The sequence below is a fragment of the Carassius auratus genome, unplaced genomic scaffold (genome assembly GCF_003368295.1).
Source record: "Carassius auratus strain Wakin unplaced genomic scaffold, ASM336829v1 scaf_tig00039163, whole genome shotgun sequence".
NCBI classification, from domain to species: domain Eukaryota; kingdom Metazoa; phylum Chordata; class Actinopteri; order Cypriniformes; family Cyprinidae; genus Carassius; species Carassius auratus.
Window position 1 is genome coordinate 1 of NW_020526492.1, and position 19,501 is coordinate 19,501.

A 19,501-nucleotide genomic window follows, 5' to 3' on the forward strand; every position below is an offset into this window, starting at 1 on the left:
GTTGGCTCGAATGGCTATAACTCCAGGAAGGAGTGAGATCCTTCACCCAAATCGGCACACCTGTGCAGGGGCTTCAGTCGAGGCCAGGTGAAAAAGGGCGCGGCGACAGGCCACTAAAGTGGCTGTAAGCGACAACAAAATTAATACGAATTCGAAAACAAGGACACCAACAACAGGAGACAGTTACAGCTAGGCTGCAGTCAGTCCAATCTACTTTCAAGTAAGGTCTGCGCTATGTCGAACTAAACTACCCACCAGGGTCCGATTTTTCAAGAGCGCAAGTGACTTTGTTTCACAGCGCACAACACAAATCTCGCATGTGACAGACTCCCCATTCTGAAAGGAAAATAAATAAAAAACTGTAAAAATCTTCTGCTTTGTTTCACCAACAATTTCAGGGGAGAGCGCGAACGCAGTCCCCACTACCATAAATTATGCAGTCGAGATTCCCGCATTTGGGAATTCGCAGGGGTCAGCATGGCCGGAGTGCAATGGACAAGCCTCGCCCTGGGTGAACCGCCTTCTTGATCATGGTGTCTCCCCTGCCAGGTAAGTATGAAGGCCCAGGCGGTCAGCCAGAGGTGTGATTTGCATCTCTACCATCCTCACCAACGGTTAGCCCTCCGCCCCCCTCCAGGAAAGGAAGGACGGGTGCCTTCCGTTACTGGCCTGGAAACTGCCAAGCTCATGGGCCGGTGCTTCCCAACGCCAGTTTTAGATGACTCTCTTTAAACAAACACACCTGATTCGATGCGTCACCTCGTCTGTGAAAGACTTCAAGACCTCAGGTGGGTGCATCGTTAGTGGAAGAGTCCAAGACCCCAGGTGGACACATCAGGAAAAAAGTTTGCAATAAACCACAGCATCTGCAATGGCAGCTCTCATTCCTTGTTCTGCTATTCGACACAATAAATGGCAATCCCCAAAAAGGGAAAGCACACCGTTCCTGGAGACACTGCAATACCAGGCCGATGCATGGAGTGGACGGAGCAAGCCCCGGCTCCAGCTCCGTGATCTAAAAATCCATTTAATATGTAGTCCCCGGATGGGGGACGTATCAGATATTAAACTGATAAGAACAGATTTTTTCTTTCGAAAAAGTTTTATTGTCACCATTTACATTTTTTCCATTTGCATTTTTTCTTTTTCACACAACATTTTCTTTTTAATCACACATTAAAACAAGCAATATAATATATAATAAATACACATGGTAAAATGAAAGAAACAATCATTGTTAAAAAGCATTTGATTAAAACCACAGTGTTTTGCTTGTTTTTAAAAGTCCATTATTGAGGTGTGTTTAAAAGGTGCGGTCAGTTCCAAAAGTAAAATACAAATTTTAAAAAAAGCAAACAAGCCTCGTATATATATATGTTAATAAAACCTCTTTCATGATAAAACAATAAAAAACACCAATTAAAAATCATCTATTGTGCAAGACCGGGGGTGAGTCCTTATCAAGTGGGTCATCACCCCACTCTCCAGAACAGGGACATGAGATGCTACTTTATGGACTCAGCGGAGATCCCCTCTCCTCCGGCCCGCTGGCCCGCTGTTCCCGTAGCCAGAGTGGTGAGGGTGCATCTACGGGCGGCCAGGGTCGGTGCCTGCCGGGACCCTCTCCGTGCGACCCCGGCCCCCCCGTCCGAATATCGTCGTCCGGTACCCCTGCAGCATTGATGTTACCTTTAGCTCGCATGCATGGAGGGTTACCGTAACGCGCTTCCCCACCAGCAGGTTTCTGGTGGCCCAGATGGCATCCTTGATGACGTTGAGGGTGAGCCAGAGCGAGGTAAATTTCTGTGCCGTCAAGTCCTTCAAGCCCCGGCCCACCCCAAGGATGGCGAGCTGGTACCCGAACTGGGCCCCACCCGCTGGTAGGCACGGGAAATACAGGGGGCCGGTCTTGGCCCACAGGTCCCGCGCAGTGCTGCACTCCCAGAGCAGGTGGTGGACGGTCTCCGGGGAATTGCAGCCGGACCGCGGGCAGATGGGGTTCTTGGCCATGCCTCTGGAGTGCATAACCGCCCTGACCGGGAGGATCTCATGAGCCACCATCCACGATAAGTCCTTGTGCCTGTTCTGGAGAGCGGGGTGAGCCGCGTTCCGCCAAACCTGTTTGGCCTCACTTGGTGTGAGGCCCGGAACTGGACTCACCGGTTCCCGGTCCTGCACAACAGAGATGAGAGACTTGTGTTGAGTTAAAATGGTGACATCTTCACTCTCTAAAAGGTATTTCTTTAAAAACTTTTTTATAAAACTGTACTCTTTGGGCAAGTTAAAAGACACTGGGGTTTTCAAGTCCACTGGTAAAATTTTCAGTGTTCGTAGGTAAGACCCCATCCAAAATCGCGCCATTGCAGCCGTCTTGTTTTCTTTGGATGGGGTCGTGGCATAACTAATGTGCAGGGCGGTGAAGCGGCTGCCTAAAAACAGGTGGGGGTCTGGGAGGCCTTTTCCACCGTTCTCCGGCCTTTTCTTGATGGTCTCCCTCTTCAGGCGCTCCCACTTGGACCCCCACAGGAAGTAAAACACCGCCCTCTCCAATTTCCCCAGGAACCACCGAGGGGGGCTAAAAACAGAACAGACAAGTAAAATCAGAGGTAAAATCACAGATTTAAAAATTAAAACCTTGCCTTCCATCGTCATCTGTCTTAGTCCCCAAAACCCCAGTCTTTTCCTAACTTTCCCTAACAAGTCAGTCCAGTTTTCCCGTCCACCCCCGTCTTTATCAAATTTAACGCCTAAAATCTTAAAATCGTTGTCTTTAAAAACCAAATCAAGTCCTCCTGTGTCCACGTCTCCCCACGGCCCGAAGAGCTGGGCCTCGGACTTGTTTCTATTGAGTTTGGCGCCCGAGGCCCGACCGTACCAGTCAGTCAAGTCCAGTGCTCTTCGTATTGATAAAACGTCTGTGGCTAAAAGAGTTACGTCGTCCATATATAAAACACAGGTCGCCGTCAGTCCCCCCGTCCCAGGAACGTCCAGTCCTTTGATCCATTTGTCCCTTCTCAAGATCTGTGCCAGTGGCTCGATGCAAGCCACATACAGAAGAGGAGATAAAGGACATCCCTGACGGACACCACTGTGTATGTTCACAGCTTTGGAAAGATGCCCATTTATTAGAATTTTGCTGACTATTCCCTTGTACAGCAGTCCCACCCAGGCTATAAACCTCTTTGGAAACCCCATTTTCTCCAGAACCTGGAAGAGGTACTGGTGCGAGACTCGATCAAATGCTTTTTCAAAATCTAAATTTAGGACTACTAGCCGAATATTTCTGTCTCTCGCGTAACAGATGGCGTCTCTAATCAGCACTAGGTTGTCTGTTATCTTTCTTCCGGGCACAGAACAAGCTTGATCCGGGTGAATCACGTCCTCTAAAACAGTTGACATGCGTGTTGCTAAAACTTTGCTAAAAAGTTTATAATCGAAATTTAAAAGTGTTATGGGTCTCCAGTTTTTTAAGTCAGTCCGGTCACCTTTTTTGTGAAGTAAAGAAACTATCCCTATTCTAAAACTGTCTGGAAGTCTGTCGAGGGTCTCAAACTCTTTAAAAACTGTCAAAAGCTCTTGTCCTAAAATGTCCCAAAATGTTAGATAAAACTCCAGGGGAAGTCCATCCACTCCTGGGGACTTCCCCTTTTTAAAACCTCCAAGAGCTTTTTGGGTTTCTAAAATGTTCAAATCTTGGGCTAAAATCTCATTTTGACAGTCGACCCTTTTCTCAACAAAATTTAAAACTTCTTTTACGGTGTCTGAGTGTACCTTTTTAAAACTATATAAAGCCCCATAAAATTTTTCCACATCCTCTAAAATCTCTTTTGTTGTGTTAACCTCCCTATCCCCTGTTTTAACCCTGGTTAACCCCCCACCCCTTGTTATTATTTTCTTAAAAAAATATCTGGTACACTTTTCCCCTTCTTCAATTTCTCTCTCTTTGCTTCTTAAAAGGACCCCTTTACTTTCTATATTGGCTAAAACTGACATTTCCTTTTTTACATCCTGGATTTCATTGTTAAAATCAAAACCATTATTTAAAAGATTAAAATACCTTTGTAGTCTTTTTTGCAACCCCAACATGCATTTCTTTTCCCTACTCTTCTTTTCTTTCCCTATCTTTCTAAAAAACTGTCTCGTCCGGTCCTTTACCATCTCCCACCACTGTGCACGTGTATCATAAAAGTCTTGGAGGGTCTGCCATTGGCTGAACTGTTCCCTATATTCTAAAATTACATTCTTGTCTTCCAACAGGGAACAGTTCAGCTTCCACAGCCCTCCCCCTACCGTCACACCCATGGGCAGTGAAAGGGTGCAAGACAGCATCATGTGATCAGAGAAAAAAAGGGGGGTTAATGTAGCATCGGTTGGCGGGCAGTCCCTTGTAAACACGTAGTCGATTCGAGAGGCTTTGGTACCATCACCACTGAACCAGGTGAAGCCCTCCTCTCTTTGATGCAAAATTTTAAAACAGTCGACTAAATTAAAATCTCTGACTAAACCCTGCAATAAAACCGACGTTTTGTCCACTCTAAAATCCTCCCCTACCCTTTTCCTGTCTGTTTTAGATAAAACACAATTAAAATCCCCTGCTACCATTAGGGGAGCCCTACCTAGCATGTGGGGTTGCAAGTCTTCTAAAAGCTCATATCTTTCGTTCTTTTCCGTAAAACCATATACATTAAGAACATTAAAATCCCTGTCTAAAAAGGTCAGATTTACTAAAAGTGCCCGGCCTTGCCTCACCACAGTGCTGCCCTTCACCAAGATGTTAGGATTATTAATTAAAACCGCAACTCCGTCGTTTTTGTTAAAATTTGATCCGCTCCATATGGAGGCTCCTGCGGACCATAGCTCTTCCATTTTTGTGTACCTAGTTAAAAAGGGCAGAGAACACTCTTGTAATAAAAACAAATCTGACTTAAAAGATTTTAAAAAGGACAAAATACTCTGTGCTCTAATGGTGGACCTCACACTTCTGACATTGATAGTAGAGATGGTGAGGGCCATGAGCAGTAGGGTTAAAAAGGTATGAGGCATTTAAAACAGAAGACAAGAAAAAGACTACAAAAATATGATTAAAATCATGTTACATCTTGTAGCATTTGTCTTTCCTTTTCCCCAGATGAGCTGAGGTCTGGAGGGCAAATGCCTGTCGCTTCAGAGGCCACAGAGGGAACCTCTTGTGGCTCCTTTGGCGATGATGCTGTTAGCTTAATGTGCAAAAAGGAAACCTCATTTGGGGACTCTAGGGGCCACATGCGCTCCAGATCTACCGAATCGGAACTATCGAGCTTATATGCTGCCCTAGATTTTTTCTCCTCCGTTACAATCAGAGGAGACCCCGCAGGTCTTTTTTGCACCTGAGCATTAGGGAGTGAACACTCTGTCTCACTCCCGGTGGATTCTTCCACCCCATCCGAAACTGTTACCAGTGATTCTTCCTCACTTTCCTTTCCTTCCATTACCATTTCCTGTTCCGTTGCCTCCGCCCCTGTGGCCGCCCCACTTCCTCCTTCCTGCCCAATCCCTGAGGCCGGCTGGGAATTTGAAATTCCCGCCAAAACCTCAGGGACCGCCTCCTCTCTCCTTTGTTCCTTCGTTTGTTGCCCATGTGGGGCGGCCATTTTTAGCTTGTTGGCAAAACTTTTAGGGCAGTCTCTGTAGAGATGGTTTGTTTCTCCACAAAGATTGCACCGTCTGCCATTGGTACAGTCATCAAAACTGTGACCAATTTCTCTACACTTCCCACAGATTAACTCTTGGCATGCTTCAGATAGATGACCAAACCTTCCACACTTTCTGCAGAGTTTGGGCATTCCTTGATAATGTATGTAGCCTCTGTTCTCTCCGAGCACAATCATGGAAGGCAGATGCTTCAGGCCCTGGTAGCCCCCAGCGTCTTCCCATTGTTTAATGGGAATTCGCCAGGAGCATGTCCAAATGCCATCTTCATCTAACACTTTGACAGGCTGGCCTCGAACAGTGCAAAATCTACCCAACCAAACACAAATATCATCTCCAGTCACGGTTTCATTGAACATCCTGACAATCACAGTTTTAAGTGTGTTATCAGAAAGTTTCTCAACAGTGAACATGGAAAACTGGGCTTTAACTGATTCAAACCTTTGCCAAAAGTCACTAAGTAGGGAAGCGGTTTTAAAACTAACATCAAATCCTTTGTTCAAGGGCAGAGTCATCAAACAATTCAGGTCGTCACATTTAAAAGCTAAGGTCTTTTGGATCAGCTTCCTGGAAAAGTCCATACGGGACATTCCCAGGAGCTTCCCCTCAACCTGCCTGAATAAAAAACGCACGCTGTGGTGCCTCCGCACGCCGGCACGGGCAGCCGACATGATGGAGGCACCAACAGCCTAAAAACTTAAAACAACAATAAATACAACAATAAATAACAAAATAAATAATTAAAAGACCTCACCTTAAAACTTGTTGGAGCCCGAAGCAGCAGAGTTCAATATACCTCTCGAAGTTGTGTGACTCAAGATATGAAACGATCTCGAGTCAGGAAACCTCCAAGAGGCGATCGCAGTCTCAACCGTCCGACAAGATACTTGATCTTAGCCAAAAGGCCGAGAAGCGATGCTGCTAAGACGCAGCAGGGAGGAAGCCGGACACGGCGATGCCCATCTCGGCTTTGGTAAGTTTTGGGAGACCTAAAAACGCTGGGGGATGGTACCCTGATAGCACACATACATCTAGGAGACGTCTATTTGACATATGAATTTACATCTGCAAGATGTAGTTTTAAGGCTGTTTGCTCATCTGCAATACGTCTATTGGACGTCTCCTTTTAGCAGTGTTTGGAAGGTTACTTTGGAAATGTAATAGGTTACAGATTACAAGTTACCCTGTTTAAAATGTTATAGTAGTATAACTTTTTCAATTACTTTATTAAAGTAATGTAACTAATTACTTTTGAGTACTTTTAGATTACTTTTCTAAATTTGTGAAAATTAAATAATAATAAATAAAAACATATACATCAACTCAAATACAGTTATCTAATAAGCATGTGTCATTCCTGTATAATAAACTCCTGAAACATTGGTGTTTTTTTAAACTGCTGTCTCTTTGTATATGATATGATAGGTAAAATGCATGACGTGACACAGAGCAGTTCTAGAAATGATGTTTATGTGCTCATGTACTCCTATATTGAGGCGGCAGAGGCTGACAACACTGCAAGCTTCAGTAGGCCTATTTGTATTAAATGAAACTGCATGTTTTTGCCATTAATTTACAGGAAGGGCGGACTGGGAAAAACAAAAAATTCTGTTAAAATTCTGGAAATTATTAGGGCGTATGTCTCAGAACAGTCAGTGCAATTTGGGAAAGAAATCAGTGAAATCTGTATGTGGATGTGTGTAAATATTCAAATGTAATTGCCTTTGTAATCGTTAAAAATTTCATAAGTAACTTTAATTTAATTACTAATTTTTTCTTCGTAACTGTAACTAATTACAGTTACATTCATTTTGTAATTAAATTACGTAATGCTGTTACATGTAACTAGTTACTCCCCAACACTGCCTTTTAGATGTCAGATAGATGTCAATTAGATGTCTTTTAGATGTTTATGATTTAGAAGGTATATAAAACTGACATCTGAAAGGCGTATGTCAGACGTTTGTAGATGGCAGATGCTTTCCAGATCAACAGTTCTTTAACAGACATCTTGCAGACGTAAGTGTGCTATCTGGGTAGTACCCTCCCCTGTCTACAACGTCACCGGGCCTCGTCCCGATCGGCCTGACGGAAAGTACGGCATGGCTCGTAACTCCCAAACGGTTGGTCGCAGAGCCACGTGCCTTATGACACCGGAATCCTTGGCTCGAGCCGAACGAGACGCAGGTCTCAGATTGGCCCGTCGCTCTGACGAAATTTTCGGGTATTTTGGATTTTGTCGAAAACCTTCTTTTGCAACCTGGCGCCAGGTATTTGGCCCAGTCCCACCCAAATCAGCACAGAAAGCTTCTCTGGAGTCTGAGTGTCAATAATCATCCAAAAATAGAGGAAATTTCCATTCACCTTGGCGAGGGGACCTCAAAACGTGCTAAGGTGGCGTGTCCGAGGTGGCTCGAATGGCTATAACTCCAGGAAGGAGTGAGATCCCTTCACCCAAATCGGCACACCTGTGCAGGGGCTCAGTCCGAGGCCAGGCGAAAAGGGACGCGGCGACAGGCCACTAGGTGGCGCCGTAAGCTGAAAAATAGGGAAAATGTAATGTAAATGGACAATCAAACAAAGATGAAAACACCTGCAACACTGCGGGATGGTAGTACCCTCCCCTGTCTGCAACGTCACCGGGCCTTGTCCCGATCGGCCTGACGGTGGAACTGCAGCGACGGAAAGTACGGCATCGCTCGTAACTCCCAAACGGTTGGTCGCAGAGCCACGTGCCTTATGTCACCGGAATCCTTGGCTCGAGCCGAACGAGACGCAGGTCTCAGATTGGCCCGTCGCTCTGACGAAATTTTCGGGTATTTTGGATTTTGTCGAAAACCTTCTTTTGCAACCTGGCGCCAGGTATTTGGCCCAGTCCCACCCAAATCAGCACAGAAAGCTTCTCTGGAGTCTGACTGTCAATAATCATCCAAAAAATAGAGGAAATTTCCATTCACCTTGGCGAGGGGACCTCAAAGCGTGCTAAGGTGGCGTGTCCGAGGTGGCTCGAATGGCTATAACTCCAGGAAGGAGTGAGATCCCTTCACCCAAATCGGCACACCTGTGCAGGGGCTCAGTCCGAGGCCAGGTGAAAAAGGGCGCGGCGACAGGCCACTAGGTGTCGCTGTAAGCGACAACAAAATTAATACGAATCGAAAAAAAGGACAACCAAACAACATGGAGACAGTTACAGCTAGGCTGCAGTCAGTCCAATCTACTTTCAAAGTAAGGTCTGCGCTATGTTCGAACTAAACTACCCACCAGGGTCCGATTTTTCAAGAGCGCAAGTGACTTTGTTTCACAGGCGCACAACACAAATCTCGCATGTGACAGAACTCCCCATTCTGAAAGGAAAATAAATAAAAAACTGTAAAAACCTCTTCTGCTTTGTTTCACCAACAATTTCAGGGGAGAGCGCGAACGCAGTCCCCCACTACCATAAATTATGCAGTCGAGATTCCCGCATTTGGGGAATTCGCAGGGGTCAGCATGGCCGGAGTGCAATGGACAAGCCTCGCCCTGGGTGAACCGCCTTCTTGATCATGGTGTCTCCCCTGCCAGGTAAGTATGAAGGCCCAGGCGGTCAGCCAGAGGTGTGATTTGCATCTCTACCATCCTCACCAACGGTTAGCCCTCCGCCCCCCCTCCAGGAAAGGAAGGACGGGTGCCTTCCGTTACTGGCCTGGAAACTGCCAAGCTCATGGGCCGGTGCTTCCCAACGCCAGTTTTAGATGACTCTCTTTAAACAAACACACCTGATTCGATGCGTCACCTCGTCTGTGAAAGACTTCAAGACCTCAGGTGGGTGCATCGTTAGTGGAAGAGTCCAAGACCCCAGGTGGACACATCAGGAAAAAAGTTTGCAATAAACCACAGCATCTGCAACGGCAGCTCTCATTCCTTGTTCTGCTATTCGACACAATAAATGGCAATCCCCAAAAAGGGAAAGCACACCGTTCCTGGAGACACTGCAATACCAGGCCGATGCATGGAGTGGACGGAGCAAGCCCCGGCTCCAGCTCCGTGATCTAAAAATCCATTTAATATGTAGTCCCCGGATGGGGGACGTATCAGATATTAAACTGATAAGAACAGATTTTTTCTTTTGAAAAATTTTATTGTCACAATACATTTTGGTTACATGCACACATTTGTTTTGTTAAAACACATTATACAATGGTTGTTGTTGTTGTTTTTGTTGTTGTTGTTTAAAGCACAGGATAATTTTTAAATTAATTAATACACAAATAAAAACATTTTGTATTGAGTGTGTTTTTGTTGTTGTTGTGTGTCTGTAGTGCTAGAGAAAATAAAAAATAAAAAACAGTGTTATTAAAATCAAAAGACAGGTTTAAAAACGTTCTCTTCTGTTGTGCAAAAACGGGTATGTCCTTTAAAGAAAAAAGATTAAACCATCAGCTCAGTTCCTCAAAACCAGTCCCAGAGGCCTGACCCTTCTGGGCCCAGAGGAGATCCTCTTAAACCGAGGCACCGCTGTCCCACTTCAGGTGTTTGGGGGCATCTACGGGCAGTCAGGGCTCGTGGCTATGGGGACCTTTCCCGTGTAGCTCTGACCCTCCACATCCGAATGGCGACATGCGGTGTACTCCTGCAGCCTTGATTTGGCTAGCTGGATGGTGGCGTGCAGGGACCCCTGCATGCGCTTCCCTACCAGTAGGTTTCTGGAGGTCCATATGGCATCTTGGATGCAGAGGATGGTAAGCCATAGCTTAGGGGGTGTTTTTGCTGGCATTTGTTTTTGGCTCACCCCTCCTCTCCCCATTGGGTAGTCTGGGACCCCCCCTACTGGTAGGTACGGGAATTGCTGGGGGCCAGCTGTCGCCCACAGGTCCCTCACAGCGCTGCACTCCCATAAGGCGTGCCTCACGGTCTCGGGGGCGCCACATCCGGACCGCGGGCAGATGGGGTTCTTTGACATGCCTCGGGAGTGCATCACGGCCCTGACCGGGAGGATCTCATGGGCAACCATCCAAGCCAGGTCTCGGTGTCGGTTGTGAAGAGCTGAGTGGGACACATTCCGCCAAACGTTTTGGGCTTCACCTAGAGTGAGCCCGCGTACTGGACACACTTGTTCCCGTTCCTGCACAAGAGAGAGTATAGAGCGATGATTGGTTAAAACAGTCACACTTTCTTTTTCCAAATTAAATTTCTTTAAAAAGTTCTTTATGTGTGTGTATGCTGGGGGTTGGTCAAAGGCAACTGGCATTGTCAAGTCTGTCTGTACAATATTTTGGGTTCTTAAGTAGGACCCCATCCAAAACCGGGTCATGGCTCCTGTTTTGTCTTGTTTGGATGGGGTTCGGGCATATTTTATATGTAGTGCAGTATAAAAAGCTCCTAAAAACAAGTAGGGGTCTGGCACTCCTTTTCCTCCATTTTGGGGTGCTTTCTTCATGGTTGCTCTTTTGAGTCGCTCCCACTTAGACCCCCATAAAAAATAAAACATTGCACGTTCCAGAGATACAAGAAAGAGTCTGGGGGGAAAGAAAACAGAACACAGCAATAAAAACAGGGGTAAAATCACAGCTTTTATGATTAAAACCTTTCCTTCAAATGTCAAACGTCTCAGTCCCCAGAAACCTAGTTTTTTCCGCACTTTAACCATCACGTCATGCCAATTTCCACTCCCTCCCCCATCTCTGTCAAACTTAATACCCAGTATTTTTAACTCTGTCCTTTTAAAAGTAGTGTCCAGTCCAGCGAGCTCACTAGGTTTCCAGGGACCGTAAAACTGTGCTTGTGTTTTATCTCGGTTCAGTCTGGCTCCCGATGCTTTCCCAAACCAGTCTGTCAGGTCCATAGTCCTCTGTGTTGATAAAACGTCAGTACATAAAAGGTTGACATCATCCATATATAAAACAGTCTTTGCAGTCAGTCCTCCAGTCCCGGGTATAGTCAGTCCACTGATCCATGTATCCCTTCTCAATACCTGCGCTAGGGGTTCGATGCAAGCCACATACAGGAGAGGAGATAACGGACAGCCCTGACGGACGCCGCTGCATATATTTATCGCTTTTGAGAGATTCCCGTTAACTAGGATTTTGCTGGTTATGTCTTTATACAGCAATCCCACCCAAGCTAAGAACCTCCTGGGAAACCCCATTTTTTCCAAAACTTGAAACAAGTAGTGGTGCAAGACTCGGTCGAATGCTTTTTCAAAGTCTAAATTTAAAACTATCAGCCGAATATTTCTGTCTCTCGCATAACAGATGGCGTCTCTTATCAGTACGAGGCTGTCTGTGATCTTTCTCCCAGGGACGGCGCAGGCTTGATCCGGGTGGATCAGATCTGCTAAAACTGTTGACATTCGTGTTGTTAAAAGTTTACTAAAAAGTTTACAATCAAAGTTTAAAAGGGTTATAGGACGCCAGTTTTTTAAATCTGTCTTGTCATCTTTTTTGTGTAGTAGGGTCATTATTCCTATCCTAAAACTGTCAGGGAGCTGGTCGATCTTGTCAAAGTCATTAAAAACAGCCAGTAAGTCTTGTCTTAAAATGTCCCAAAAGGTCAAATAAAATTCAAGAGGGAGTCCATCAACTCCAGGAGTTTTCCCTTTTTTGAATTTTTGAATACTTTTGTCTATCTCAGAAATGTTAAAATCCTTTGTCAGACTGGTATTTCCATTTATTGTTTTCTCTATGCTTGTTAAAATTTCGCTCAAAATGCTGTTGTCACTTGCCTTTTCTTCATAGAGTTCTTCATAAAAGCTTTCTATTACTGATAAAATATCCTTTGTGTCTGTCATTGTTTCTCCTTCTTTATTTCTTAATTTAAATATTGCTCTACCTCCATCAATAACTTTCTTAAAAAAGTATCTGCTGCATTTCTCGCCTTCCTCTATTTCCCTTTCTTTACTCCTGAAGAGAACACCTCTACTTTTAACCTCCGCTAATTCTGACATGTCTTTCTTAACTTCCTTAATTTCTTCGTTAAAATCAAAACCCTGGCTAAGAAGATAAAAGTAACGTTGTAGCCTCTTTTGCAGTCCCACCATTCGTCTTTTTTCTTTTAATTTTTTCTTTTTCCCTGCCCATCTAAAAAAAGTCTTGGTCTTTGCCTTTACCATCTCCCACCACTGTGCTCGTGAATCATAAAAGTCTAGTAAAGTCTGCCATTGGCTGTACTGCTCCCTGTAGTATGTTGTGATCTCTGGGTCTTCCAGCAGGGAGCAGTTCAGTTTCCATATCCCTCCACCTGTCGTCACACCTGTGGGAAAAGAAAGGGTGCAAGAAAGCATAGCGTGGTCTGAAAAGAAAACGGGCATTAGTTTAGCATCCACTGGTGTAAGGTCTCGCGTAAAGATATAGTCTATACGGGAGGCTTTAGTGCCATCACCACTAAACCAGGTGAATCCTTTTTCCCCAGGATGCATGGTTCTAAAACAGTCAGTCAATTTAAAATCCTTTATAATGTTCTGTAGTAAAATTGACGTTTTATCCATTTTAAAATCCTCTCTCTCCCCTTTTCTATCATTTTTACTTAAAATGCAATTAAAATCCCCTGCTAAAATAAATGGGGTCTTTCCTAAAAGGTGGGACTGCACGTCTTCTAAAAGGTCGTTCCTTTCATTTTTATCTGTAAAAGCATACATATTTAAAATATTAAAATCATGTCCTAAGAAGGACAGATTTATTAAAAGAGCTCTCCCATCTCTCACCACTGTGCTACCCTTCACCAAGAGCTGAGGATTTTTTATTAAAATGGCTACTCCATCGGCTCTGTTAAAATTTGATCCACTCCACACAGATACATGGGGCCATTGTTCTTCCCATCTCCTATAATTGGACATAAAAGGTAAAGCACATTCTTGTAAAAGCAGGATATCGCTATTTTGGGTTTGTAAAAAGGATAAAACCATTTGAGCTCTCAACTGTGACCTCACACTTCTTACATTTAAGGTGGAGAGTGTGAGTGTCATGATAAAAACAGTTAAAAATGATAAATACAACATTTTAGAAGACATAAATAACTAAATTTTCAATTAAAAAGGATATCTGTATCTTGTGAAACCAGCTCTTCTTCTTTTCCCCTATTTGGGGAATCCGGAGATTGAAGCTGTTTCCCCCTTGAGCTAGCCCTAGGGGTTGATGTTTGGAGTTCTATTGACAAGAAAGATATTTCGTTTGGGGAACCGAGTGGGAAAAGCCGGTTCAGATCCCCTGATGAGAAGGAATCTGATCGCAATCCCACTCTATCTCTTTTCTCATTCTTCTCCTCAATGGGAGATCGGGCAATCCTTTTTTTCCCTCTCAATATAACTCCTGGAAGATCATTACTTACCTCTATCTCTTGTTTCTCCTCCACTACCTTTTCCTGTTCTTGTTCACTATCCTCCTCCTTGCTCTGTTCATTTGACTCCTTTTCTTTCTCTATTAGGGATTGGTGGAGTTCCATCTCCTCATTTCCGTCTGCTCCAATAGTGTGGTTTGGCGGGAAATTTGAAGTTTGCTCCGCCCCCCCTCTCTCCTTACCTCTGTTATCAATTTTCTCTCCACCAACCCCAGGGTTTGGCGGGAGATTTGAATTTAGCTCCACCTCCTCATTAGCCTGTTGTACTCGCTCCTCAACCGCCATTTTGTCTGATTTTACTTTGTTGGCAAACGATTTGGGGCAATCTCTGTAGAGATGAGACAAGTCTCCACAAAGATTACACTTTCTGCCATTTGGACATTCTTCAAAGGAATGTCCAATTTCTCTACACTTGTTACAAAAGAGTTTCTGGCATGCTTCAACAAGATGCCCAAACTCCCCACATCGCCGGCAGAGTTTGGGCATTCCCTGGTAGTGGATGTAGCCCCTGTTTTCTCCCAGAACTATCATTTGTGGTAAATGCCTCAGACCTTGGAAGCCCTGTGGGTCTTCCCATTGCTTAATGGGGACCCTCCAGGAACAATTCCAAATACCGTCTTCATCATAAACCTTCATAGCCTGGCCCCTTACAGTGCAAAATCTACCCAGCCATGTGCAAATGTCTTCTCCATTCACAGTCTCATTGAACATTCTAACGATAACCATTTTTTGTGTGTTATCAGTTAGTTTCTCAACTTTAAACATGGAAAACTGGGTCTTGTGTGTGTCAAAGCGCTGCCAGAACTCATTTAACAGTGCTGCATTTTTAAAACTCACATCGAAGCCTTTGTTAAAAGGCAGGGTTAGAATGCAATTTAAATCAGCAGGATTAAAACCTAGAAGTTTTTGCATAAGTTTCCTCGAAAAATCCAACCTTGACATTTCCATTAACTTTCCATCTTTTTCTAAAAAAAGGAACCTAGTGCTGTGGTGCCTCCGCATGCCGGCACGAGCAGCCGACATGTTGGAGGCACCGACAGCTAAAAGGAATCAAACAAACTAAAAAATTACCACAGCAATAAAAACAACGTAAAACAGGAAATAACTTACCTTAAGACCAGTTTCTCAATAAAAAAAACTCCTCCTAAAAAACAAGCACAACACAATATGAAAGACAATAAATAGTAAAAAAAGTATGCCAGATGCAATACAATATACCTCTCGGAAGGTGTAGGACGTGCTATGGTAGAGCACAACCTAAAAACCTCCAAGAGGCGATCGCAGTCTCTTCCTTTAAGCCAGACACTTGATCTTAGCCAAAAGGCCGAGAAGCGATGCTGCTAAGACGCAGCAGGGAGGAAGCCGGACACGGCGATGCCCATCTCGGCTTTGGTAAGTTTTGGGAGACCTAAAAACGCGAGGGGATGGTACCCTGATAGCACACATACATCTAGGAGACGTCTATTTGACATATGAATTTACATCTGCAAGATGTAGTTTTAAGGCTGTTTGCTCATCTGCAATACGTCTATTGGACGTCTCCTTTTAGCAGTGTTTGGAAGGTTACTTTGGAAATGTAATAGGTTACAGATTACAAGTTACCCTGTTTAAAATGTTATAGTAGTATAACTTTTTCAATTACTTTATTAAAGTAATGTAACTAATTACTTTTGAGTACTTTTAGATTACTTTTCTAAATTTGTGAAAATTAAATAATAATAAATAAAAACATATACATCAACTCAAATACAGTTATCTAATAAGCATGTGTCATTCCTGTATAATAAACTCCTGAAACATTGGTGTTTTTTTAAACTGCTGTCTCTTTGTATATGATATGATAGGTAAAATGCATGACGTGACACAGAGCAGTTCTAGAAATGATGTTTATGTGCTCATGTACTCCTATATTGAGGCGGCAGAGGCTGACAACACTGCAAGCTTCAGTAGGCCTATTTGTATTAAATGAAACTGCATGTTTTTGCCATTAATTTACAGGAAGGGCGGACTGGGAAAAACAAAAAATTCTGTTAAAATTCTGGAAATTATTAGGGCGTATGTCTCAGAACAGTCAGTGCAATTTGGGAAAGAAATCAGTGAAATCTGTATGTGGATGTGTGTAAATATTCAAATGTAATTGCCTTTGTAATCGTTAAAAATTTCATAAGTAACTTTAATTTAATTACTAATTTTTTCTTCGTAACTGTAACTAATTACAGTTACATTCATTTTGTAATTAAATTACGTAATGCTGTTACATGTAACTAGTTACTCCCCAACACTGCCTTTTAGATGTCAGATAGATGTCAATTAGATGTCTTTTAGATGTTTATGATTTAGAAGGTATATAAAACTGACATCTGAAAGGCGTATGTCAGACGTTTGTAGATGGCAGATGCTTTCCAGATCAACAGTTCTTTAACAGACATCTTGCAGACGTAAGTGTGCTATCTGGGTAGTACCCTCCCCTGTCTACAACGTCACCGGGCCTCGTCCCGATCGGCCTGACGGAAAGTACGGCATGGCTCGTAACTCCCAAACGGTTGGTCGCAGAGCCACGTGCCTTATGACACCGGAATCCTTGGCTCGAGCCGAACGAGACGCAGGTCTCAGATTGGCCCGTCGCTCTGACGAAATTTTCGGGTATTTTGGATTTTGTCGAAAACCTTCTTTTGCAACCTGGCGCCAGGTATTTGGCCCAGTCCCACCCAAATCAGCACAGAAAGCTTCTCTGGAGTCTGAGTGTCAATAATCATCCAAAAATAGAGGAAATTTCCATTCACCTTGGCGAGGGGACCTCAAAACGTGCTAAGGTGGCGTGTCCGAGGTGGCTCGAATGGCTATAACTCCAGGAAGGAGTGAGATCCCTTCACCCAAATCGGCACACCTGTGCAGGGGCTCAGTCCGAGGCCAGGCGAAAAGGGACGCGGCGACAGGCCACTAGGTGGCGCCGTAAGCTGAAAAATAGGGAAAATGTAATGTAAATGGACAATCAAACAAAGATGAAAACACCTGCAACACTGCGGGATGGTAGTACCCTCCCCTGTCTGCAACGTCACCGGGCCTTGTCCCGATCGGCCTGACGGTGGAACTGCAGCGACGGAAAGTACGGCATCGCTCGTAACTCCCAAACGGTTGGTCGCAGAGCCACGTGCCTTATGTCACCGGAATCCTTGGCTCGAGCCGAACGAGACGCAGGTCTCAGATTGGCCCGTCGCTCTGACGAAATTTTCGGGTATTTTGGATTTTGTCGAAAACCTTCTTTTGCAACCTGGCGCCAGGTATTTGGCCCAGTCCCACCCAAATCAGCACAGAAAGCTTCTCTGGAGTCTGAGTGTCAATAATCATCCAAAAATAGAGGAAATTTCCATTCACCTTGGCGAGGGGACCTCAAAGCGTGCTAAGGTGGCGTGTCCGAGGTGGCTCGAATGGCTATAACTCCAGGAAGGAGTGAGATCCCTTCACCCAAATCGGCACACCTGTGCAGGGGCTCAGTCCGAGGCCAGGTGAAAAAGGGCGCGGCGACAGGCCACTAGGTGTCGCTGTAAGCGACAACAAAATTAATACGAATCGAAAAAAAGGACAACCAAACAACATGGAGACAGTTACAGCTAGGCTGCAGTCAGTCCAATCTACTTTCAAAGTAAGGTCTGCGCTATGTTCGAACTAAACTACCCACCAGGGTCCGATTTTTCAAGAGCGCAAGTGACTTTGTTTCACAGGCGCACAACACAAATCTCGCATGTGACAGAACTCCCCATTCTGAAAGGAAAATAAATAAAAAACTGTAAAAACCTCTTCTGCTTTGTTTCACCAACAATTTCAGGGGAGAGCGCGAACGCAGTCCCCCACTACCATAAATTATGCAGTCGAGATTCCCGCATTTGGGGAATTCGCAGGGGTCAGCATGGCCGGAGTGCAATGGACAAGCCTCGCCCTGGGTGAACCGCCTTCTTGATCATGGTGTCTCCCCTGCCAGGTAAGTATGAAGGCCCAGTCGGTCAGCCAGAGGTGTGATTTGCATCTCTACCATCCTCACCAACGGTTAGCCCTCCGCCCCCCCTCCAGGAAAGGAAGGACGGGTGCCTTCCGTTACTGGCCTGGAAACTGCCAAGCTCATGGGCCGGTGCTTCCCAACGCCAGTTTTAGATGACTCTCTTTAAACAAACACACCTGATTCGATGCGTCACCTCGTCTGTGAAAGACTTCAAGACCTCAGGTGGGTGCATCGTTAGTGGAAGAGTCCAAGACCCCAGGTGGACACATCAGGAAAAAAGTTTGCAATAAACCACAGCATCTGCAACGGCAGCTCTCATTCCTTGTTCTGCTATTCGACACAATAAATGGCAATCCCCAAAAAGGGAAAGCACACCGTTCCTGGAGACACTGCAATACCAGGCCGATGCATGGAGTGGACGGAGCAAGCCCCGGCTCCAGCTCCGTGATCTAAAAATCCATTTAATATGTAGTCCCCGGATGGGGGACGTATCAGATATTAAACTGATAAGAACAGATTTTTTTTCTTTCGAAAAAGTTTTATTGTCACCATTTACATTTTTTCCATTTGCATTTTTTCTTTTTCACACAACATTTTCTTTTTAATCACACATTAAAACAAGCAATATAATATATAATAAATACACATGGTAAAATGAAATAAACAATCATTTTTAAAAAGCATTTGATTAAAACCACAGTGTTTTGCTTGTTTTTAAAAGTCCATTATTGAGGTGTGTTTAAAAGGTGCGGTCAGTTCCAAAGTAAAACACAAATTTTAAAAAAAGCAAACAAGCCTCGTATATATGTTAATAAAACCTCTTTCATAATAAAACAATAAAAAACACCAATTAAAAATCATCTGTTGTGCAAGACCGGGGGTGAGTCCTTATCAAGTGGGTCATCACCCCACTCTCCAGAACAGGGACATGAGATGCTACTTTATGGACTCAGCGGAGATCCCCTCTCCTCCGGCCCGCTGGCCCGCTGTTCCCGTAGCCAGAGTGGTGAGGGTGCATCTACGGGCGGCCAGGGTCGGTGCCTGCCGGGACCCTCTCCGTGCGACCCCGGCCCCCCCGTCCGAATATCGTCGTCCGGTACCCCTGCAGCATTGATGTTACCTTTAGCTCGCATGCATGGAGGGTTACCGTAACGCGCTTCCCCACCAGCAGGTTTCTGGTGGCCCAGATGGCATCCTTGATGACGTTGAGGGTGAGCCAGAGCGAGGTAAATTTCTGTGCCGTCAAGTCCTTCAAGCCCCGGCCCACCCCAAGGATGGCGAGCTGGTACCCGAACTGGGCCCCACCCGCTGGTAGGCACGGGAAATACAGGGGGCCGGTCTTGGCCCACAGGTCCCGCGCAGTGCTGCACTCCCAGAGCAGGTGGTGGACGGTCTCCGGAGAATTGCAGCCGGACCGCGGGCAGATGGGGTTTTTGGCCATGCCTCTGGAGTGCATAACCGCCCTGACCGGGAGGATCTCATGAGCCACCATCCACGATAAGTCCT

At 44.9% G+C, this 19,501-nt stretch overlaps 1 protein-coding gene, 3 non-coding genes and 3 pseudogenes across 4 annotated transcripts; all 7 read right to left on the minus strand.

Moving 5' to 3' along the window:
- Positions 1–396: 396 nt before the first annotated feature.
- Positions 397–557, minus strand: LOC113083706 (U1 spliceosomal RNA). Its single transcript, XR_003283356.1, has one exon. It is a non-coding gene; the product is annotated as a U1 spliceosomal RNA (small nuclear RNA).
- A 373-nt stretch (positions 558–930) lies between these two features.
- On the minus strand, positions 931–1,105 carry LOC113083708 (uncharacterized; annotated as a pseudogene).
- A 7,988-nt stretch (positions 1,106–9,093) lies between these two features.
- On the minus strand, positions 9,094–9,257 carry LOC113083703 (U1 spliceosomal RNA). Its single transcript, XR_003283354.1, has one exon. It is a non-coding gene; the product is annotated as a U1 spliceosomal RNA (small nuclear RNA).
- A 374-nt stretch (positions 9,258–9,631) lies between these two features.
- On the minus strand, positions 9,632–9,807 carry LOC113083704 (uncharacterized; annotated as a pseudogene).
- A 160-nt stretch (positions 9,808–9,967) lies between these two features.
- LOC113083702 (uncharacterized) lies at positions 9,968–12,809 on the minus strand. Its single transcript, XM_026254685.1, has 2 exons — positions 12,773–12,809; positions 9,968–11,183 (listed from the first exon to the last, which is right to left on the minus strand). Exon 2 carries the CDS (start codon positions 11,153–11,155, stop codon positions 10,211–10,213), a length of 945 nt encoding a protein of 314 aa, XP_026110470.1. The 5' UTR covers positions 11,156–11,183; positions 12,773–12,809; the 3' UTR covers positions 9,968–10,210.
- Positions 12,810–17,821: 5,012 nt separating this feature from the next.
- On the minus strand, positions 17,822–17,985 carry LOC113083705 (U1 spliceosomal RNA). Its single transcript, XR_003283355.1, has one exon. It is a non-coding gene; the product is annotated as a U1 spliceosomal RNA (small nuclear RNA).
- Positions 17,986–18,359: 374 nt separating this feature from the next.
- LOC113083707 (uncharacterized) lies at positions 18,360–18,536 on the minus strand (annotated as a pseudogene).
- Between the last annotated feature and the right edge of the window lie 965 nt (positions 18,537–19,501).

Coding starts and splice junctions, on each gene's coding strand:
- LOC113083702 (XM_026254685.1), bottom strand. CDS start 11,155: ATGTTTTATTTTTTATGGGGGTCTAAGTGGGAGCGACTCAAAAGAGCA.